Below are 7,187 nucleotides of genomic sequence, written 5' to 3'. Positions count from 1 at the left end.
GAATGAATTTGGAAATGGGATATGGATTGACGAATGATGATGATATTGAGAATGGCTTAGATATTGATGAATGATGAATGAATTATTTATATGGCTTATGAATTTGAAATATATGAGATACGATGTTCCCTGGATTAAGTGTCGTGGCTTGCCACCACGTGTACCAGGTTGAAAACTCGATACTCTGTTGACCCTACGACGTAAGTGTGACCGGGCACTATATAAATTCCCGGGAATGTTACCCCCATTGAGCAATATTGATTATTTGAGAAAAAGCTATGCGTAGACTCTTGGGGATGCACGTCGGGGGACAGTCTAAGGACAATTCAGACTTGTCGGGTTGGCTGGATAACCGACAGATGAGCCTCATCAGCCATAGAACAGGCATGCATTATATGCATTTGTATGTTTTGCTTGGGTTTGAACTTGTTTTGGTTTGCCTAATTGCTAAACTGTTCTTAACTGCTACTTGAACTATTTGCTGTAACTGCTACCTACTTGTGCTTTCTTTGTCTGTCTTGTTTGTGTTTGTACTGGTGTGCTACATTTGAGAATGAACTTTGGTGCTGAATTGATGACTGTGTTGTTTGATTGCGTGGTTGGTTTCTGATTGAGATTTTCTTATAAGAAAGAAAATGTTTTGAATTTTTGAAAGATTAAACATTATTTCTTTGAAAAAGTTTTTGAACGATTTCCTAAGGATTTTAAAAGATTCATAAAGCAATGATAATCACTGAGCTTGAGAACAGTTTTCTTATTAAATATCTTCTTATGACAACTTTGAAATTCCATGGTGAGACCGTGTGGTTAGGTTCTTACCCCCCTACAGCTTTACCTTTTCAGGAACCGGATGAAGAAGAATTAAAAAGAGTTATACTGCGTTTGGTTTATATGCTGTTGTATTATTTAGATTATTTCCTTCCCTCGTCTTTGTTATTACAAGTTTGTAAGAGGGATAGGAATTGTATGTTTTATATGTATAATATATTGAGTTATTATGTAAGGAGTCTTGTATATGAATCTATGCCTGCTTGTTTGTTTTTTTTAAGATAAAGCATTTACTTCCGATGTTCAAAGAAATTAGCGATACAGTGTCGAGTCACAGGCTCCTATTTTAGTATTTAATATGTAAAGTAGTCGTAATACTTCTTTCTATCAGAGTACCGCAGCCGGAAGCGTGACTTCTGATAGTGAGGGTGTTACATTATGGTATCAGAGCTGTCTTTCCTGTAGAGCCTGAGGAATGGACCGGTTATGCTTCAATTGCATACTCTGAGAGACTGTCATGTAGTAGGTCTTGTTCGAATAACGAGAATTAGAGCTTTATGCACATGACGATCTATTAATTAATGCCATTAGTCTTGCGTTGCATAATTTCTGGTATTAAGTTTGGCCAGCTTAACACTAGTGAATTATGTATATGCAAGCATTAATGGGTTATCATAGGCGATATGCGAGTCATAGATAACGCGAGTCGCGGGTTTTGGGAACGTTAGAGACTAAATTCCAGAGATTAGTTCCGTTTCGACGTATAATCTTTATTCGTGCTTGACGTTATCTTTACCTTTATCAATAGTATTGGAATCTCTAGTTCTTAATTTCTTCTTGGAATGTTTTTTGGATATTTTTCTACCATATCTTGTCATTCATATATATCCTTTTTTGATTATGTTCCTAATTATTGCTTGAATCTTTAAGGAACATTCAACCTTAACACTGTTCATAAATTTGGTATTTGTTGATTTGATTTCGAATTAGTTTTGGTGCAATCCATAATCGTTGATTCCTAAGTTATTTAAATCTTAAGAGTCGCGATTCGTAGTAAACTGATTATGCGATTTAGTTCTCCTGTTTCGTGTTCTGTAACTATTGTGTGTCCTGCTCGGATTACAATCTTTGGTTTTGTATTTCTTCGTAAAAATGATAAAAACTGACCTTGTTTTGATGAAATGTATCAATTCTAGTAGTTTTCTTCTACAACTCTTATCTTGGAATTTCTTTTGAAAATAGTTCTATTTTGGTTCTTTTCTGTTTGACTCTGGTTGTAACCATTATTTGAATTCTGAATACGACAACCTTTGATTATATAAAATACTTCCTTACAAAAAATGAAAATTTTCTTTATATAATTAAAACATGCTTTTATTTAAAAGTACTACTTAGTCTTTATTTATCCTTACAATAATACTTTACTTTAGATTTTCTCATTTGAACATAATTTGATCCTTTTGCAACATTATTCGATTTTTTATGCACATATACATATTTACTTAATTATGTATCTACAAACTCTTTAAACTTTCTAAAGCAAGATTTCTATTTTCATTTCAGTTAATTTTCATTTAATAAACTTCACACAAATTATTTTAATTTGAATTTGATCTAGTATAACATAATATTTACCTTTGTTTAGTTTTTTTTGAAAAATATTGTATTTATATACTTTCATTACACAAATCATACATTATGCTCAAGTTCGACTTGAAATTGTTTTAATATGACACAATATTCATGTTTTTACTAATTCTCTTGAATTTTGTAAATAATAACCCTGTTCTCTTTTAGGATTTCTATTGAAGTTCTTTGAAATCAAAATTCTTTCCTATTTGCATTTCAATTCTTTCTTCTGACATACTTCACGACTTTTAACCATCCTAGTTTGTTGGTGACTAGAACCATTCCTTCATATTTTTGTAATCTTTGCGCTTCTCTAATTTAGTTTCAGTTTGTTTTGATCCAATTTATCACTACCCTTTTCTTGTTTCCTTTGGAGTTCCTAGATTCAATATTTCTTGTTAAGATGTGAAATGACTCCTTCTGAAATGTTTTCTCATGTCTATACATTGTTGCTTAGTTGTAATCCTACACCTTCCGAATTCATGTGAATCTTACTCTTGTCACTTATTCTTCTCTTCTTGCGATTTGTATCTCTTTGAACGTACTTAATGCATTTTAATATTATTGAATATCCTTATAAGGTGTGATTTCTAGCATATTCTTGGATTGTTTTAAGCCTTTTTAAATAAGATTTGATTTATTTTTATGTAAGGTTGTTTTTGACTCTGCATTCCTTTATTTGGGCAGTGCCTCTTTTGCTGTAACTTGAATTTGTTTTGGAGCGACACAACCATCTCTTGAAGTTTTAATAAAATCACTTTTAACCTAGCTTACACTCTCTTACTTTGAAAATTTTTGTATGTGATTTAAATATGTTTCATTGTAATGCATCTTCTTTTTCTTTTATAAGCAAAACTTTATTTCGAGTTTCCTTCCAACAAGATCGTAATTTTCATGCATGCTTAACATAAAAAACGAAAAAAAAAAATAATAAATAGAATTTTTCTCTTAGCCAAATTAGTCTCTCCTTTTTCAAATTTTATGTAATCTGTTTCAACTTGAATTTATATTGAAATAATGTTACATTCATATTTTTATTATTCTGTTGGAAGATTTTTTTTTTTTACTTATCTTTTTTGGTAAAACGTGAAATGATCTTCCCTTAAGATTTTCATTCTTCAAGAACAATGTATTCGAAAATATTTTTAAATCAAACTCGAGTTCTGAGAGCTTTGCCTTTAGTTTTGGATATTCTCCTTTTGTAAACCTCATATTTACTTGACTCCGCTTGAATTCATTTCAAAATACTGCATTGTTTTTCATCTTATTGGTCTTATCGAATTCCTTCAATTCAAGAGTTATCCTTAAAGTTATTAATTGATTCTCTTTCCAGCAGTCTTTATTGCTTGTTCATCCTTGTCTACTTGTGATTTCCACAATTCTTTCAAATTCTCGCAAACACGGTCCTTGTCACTGTTCTTTATTTTCTATGGTCTATTATCCTTCTGAGTATACTCGATATTAGTTTTGGTGTCTTGTGCGACCGTTAGACTTAGTAAATGGCACATTAGTCCTTTAGGACACGTTTGGTGAACGCAGAAGGTGAAATTTGTAAACATACGATGTAGCAAAGATTATGGAATCTTGTTTCATGTGAAAGAGTTTTATTGATGTTAAGTTTGTGACTACTAAGATTTGCAAAGTATTTGATGAGGTTGAGAATCCTCAGATGAATTGATTGATGAAGTACGATTGAGAATGATGATTTATTAGAAATCATGTGTAGCTTTCGAAACGGACTTCATTAACAGCCTTCTTGCACCATTGACTTAATCATTATTATTATTATTATTATTATTACTCCATCCAGCCACATACATACAGACACACCTATACCTCCCATGTTTCCTTCAACAGCCGCCATTACCCCCTCACCCTCCTAACCCCTTCACATCTGTAACACACACAAACCCATACATACTGAGACAGAGAGAAAAGAAAGGAAAGAGAGAAAAGAGGGCTAAACGGAGAAGAAGGAAGGGAGGGAAACGACTGCCGCTGATGCGTCTTGCCACAACCACCGCCACCGAGCTGCCGGACCGAGCTAAGAAGGAGAAGAGGCCGCTGTTGTCATCGAGCTTGCTGTCGTCCATAGCCGCTGCCATTGTGCTCCAGCTCGTCGCCACCATCGCGGACCGCCGCTGCCACCGCGCCACTCATCACCGTCGCAAGGAAGGCCAGGATCGAGGGAGAGAGTCGCGCGAGGAGTTGCCGTCGCCGCCGTTCGCGAGAGAGAGAGAGACGCGCTGCGCGGGAGTTGCCGTCGTGGGGTGTGTTGCCGTTGAGAAGCCGTCGCCGCCAGATCCGCCACTGCCGGAGCTTCTATCCGAGTCCTACCGCCGGAGAACACCTCTGCCGCCACTGAGATCTGCCGCCAGTAAGGTTTTAAGTTGGCTTTCTTTTCCTTTAAATTTTCGGGAGCTTAATCATCGCTGTATGTTTGTTTCAGTCGCCATTGCCGGAGTTCTGGTCGTCGCTGCCGTTCGAGGTGGCTGCCGGAGCTGCCGCCAAACCGGTTCAGCGACCGCCGCTGTTTCATTTTATTAGTTCGGTAAGTATTTATGTTTCAAAAACCCGTGTCAGTATTCTGTTATATTTGGTTATAAATTCTGAGGTTCTGGTAACATAGGGTCGTGTTTTGGGCGTCTCTTAAGTTGCTGTGAGTGCTGCGAAAGTGATCAAGGACTGAGTTTGTGGTTGCTGTTGGTTTCGGGTTAAGAGAAATGGTTTCGTTGACACGTTTTGAGTTATGGTTTCGACGAGTCAAGGTAGGGGTTTTTCTTAAAATCTAATTTATATTACAGATTTGTGATAAATAGATATTAATGTGAGAGAACATATGCCTGTGATTATAATTGTCTTCTAAATGTGGTTGTTTGCTGGACTGAATGACTGATTGCTTCATTGCTTGAGTAGTTTGTGATTGCTGAAAAGAAATTAGTTTGAAAGGTTATTTAGTTGATTATTATGAAAAATGGCTTTTCTTGGTTTTGAAGCTATTTTGATGAAGTAAAGGAATTGGCTTTAAATGGGATATAGGATTGACGAATGATGATGATATTGAGAATGGCTTAGATATTGATGAATGATGAATGAATTATTTATATGGCTTATGAATTTGAAATATCTGAGATACGATGTTCCCTAGATTAAGTGTCGTGGCTTGCCACCACGTGTACCAGGTTGAAAACTCGATACTCTGTTGACCCTACGACGTAAGTGTGACCGGGCACTATATAAATTCCCGGGAATGTTACCCCCATTGAGCAATATTGATTATTTGAGAAAAAGCTATGCGTAGACTCTTGGGGATGCACGTCGGGGGACAGTCTAAGGACAATTCAGACTTGTCGGGTTGGCTGGATAACCGACAGATGAGCCTCATCAGCCATAGAACAGGCATGCATTATATGCATTTGTATGTTTTGCTTGGGTTTGAACTTGTTTTGGTTTGCCTAATTGCTAAACTGTTCTTAACTGCTACTTGAACTATTTGCTGTAACTGCTACCTACTTGTGCTTTCTTTGTCTGTCTTGTTTGTGTTTGTACTAGTGTGCTACATTTGAGAATGAACTTTGGTGCTGAATTGATGACTGTGTTGTTTGATTGCATGGTTGGTTTCTGATTGAGATTTTCTTATAAGAAAGAAAATGTTTTGAATTTTTGAAAGATTAAACATTATTTCTTTGAAAAAGTTTTTGAACGATTTCCTAAGGATTTTAAAAGATTCATAAAGCAATGATAATCACTGAGTTTGAGAACAGTTTTCTTATTAAATATCTTCTTATGACAACTTTGAAATTCCATGGTGAGACCGTGTGGTTAGGTTCTCACCCCCCTACAGCTTTACCTTTTCAGGAACCGGATGAAGAAGCATTAAAAAGAGTTATACTGCGTTTGGTTTATATGCTGTTGTATTATTTAGATTATTTCCTTCCCTCGTCTTTGTTATTACAAGTTTGTAAGAGGGATAGGTAAGGAGACTAATGTTGTTTTCTAAATATAAGAGAGAGAAATTTGTATTTTTTTTTTCAAAGTGAAGGTAATTGCATTACTTTAAGAAAGTGATACAAAGTTCAATGTGGAACAAAGTTCAATGTGGAACAAAAAAAAATAACAACGAGATTTTTTCAATTGAAGCCATAAATGGCTACAGTAATAACCAATAAACTAAACAAAGAAAAATACATTAGAAAATTAAAAAAATTGTCTTCTATTCATCTCCCAGCAAATCTTCCTTATTGAGTTTGAGATCTGTTGGACATGAGTCTTCTTATTTTCAAACACTTCTTTATTATGTGTGTTTCACAATGTCTAACAAAGAGCAACTAAGATGTTGAGGGTGTCGTTACCTTCTCTCCCACTTCCAGCACCTAATAGTACCTAAATCCATCACTCCATAAAGGCAGAAACACTTTGCAATGGCGGCACCAACTTCAAATCAACTGCTCCCCATATCTCCTGAGCAGGACCGCACCATCAAAGACAGTGAATGATGGTTTCTAGGGCTAATTTACATCTGGGAGACAAAGGTGGAGTCGACTAGAAATACTAGTGGATGAGGCTCAGTACAGGTAAACTTTCATGCACAGCTCGCGACAAAAAGAATTTTATCTTTGTTTTGGTAATTGTAAACCCCAAATTTTCCTTCAACTTCTTGGGTTTTGCATGATTGCAGGTAGTTGATTGATTGGTTCGTGCGCAAAGCCGTACGCAACCACATATCCAGACGCTACATCATATTGCTTCTTGGAGTTCAAGGCCCAATCAGAGAGTCCTTGCCATTATTA

The 7,187-nt window shown here is 35.7% G+C and overlaps 1 protein-coding gene across 3 annotated transcripts; it reads left to right on the top strand.

The window, feature by feature from the left end:
* Nucleotides 4,168-6,300, top strand: LOC110266696. Of its 3 annotated transcripts, none has more exons than XR_002354187.1 (3): nucleotides 4,168-4,774; nucleotides 4,847-4,948; nucleotides 6,242-6,275. XR_002354187.1 is itself a non-coding variant. In XM_021111637.1 (3 exons), exons 1-2 carry the CDS (start codon nucleotides 4,399-4,401, stop codon nucleotides 4,942-4,944), a joined length of 474 nt encoding a protein of 157 aa, XP_020967296.1. In that variant the 5' UTR covers nucleotides 4,174-4,398; the 3' UTR covers nucleotides 4,945-4,948; nucleotides 6,256-6,300. The 3 variants fall into 3 exon arrangements, 1 of the variants encoding a protein (XP_020967296.1); XR_002354188.1 differs by lacking the exon at nucleotides 6,242-6,275 and adding an exon at nucleotides 5,027-5,160; XM_021111637.1 differs by having other exon boundaries at nucleotides 4,174-4,774; nucleotides 6,256-6,300.

Source organism: Arachis ipaensis, chromosome B09 (assembly GCF_000816755.2).
Source record: "Arachis ipaensis cultivar K30076 chromosome B09, Araip1.1, whole genome shotgun sequence".
Classification (NCBI taxonomy): domain Eukaryota; kingdom Viridiplantae; phylum Streptophyta; class Magnoliopsida; order Fabales; family Fabaceae; genus Arachis; species Arachis ipaensis.
Note: the sequence above shows the minus strand (reverse complement) of the source record. Positions and strands in the feature narration are given on the sequence as shown.

What these genes read in the sequence shown, in the direction of transcription:
- LOC110266696 (XM_021111637.1), top strand. Translation starts at nt 4,399, where the DNA reads ATGCGTCTTGCCACAACCACCGCCACCGAGCTGCCGGACCGAGCTAAG. An exon ending in GCCACTGAGATCTGCCGCCA is followed by an intron (nt 4,775 to 4,846) that starts GTAAGGTTTTAA and finishes TGTTTGTTTCAG; the next exon opens with TCGCCATTGCCGGAGTTCTG.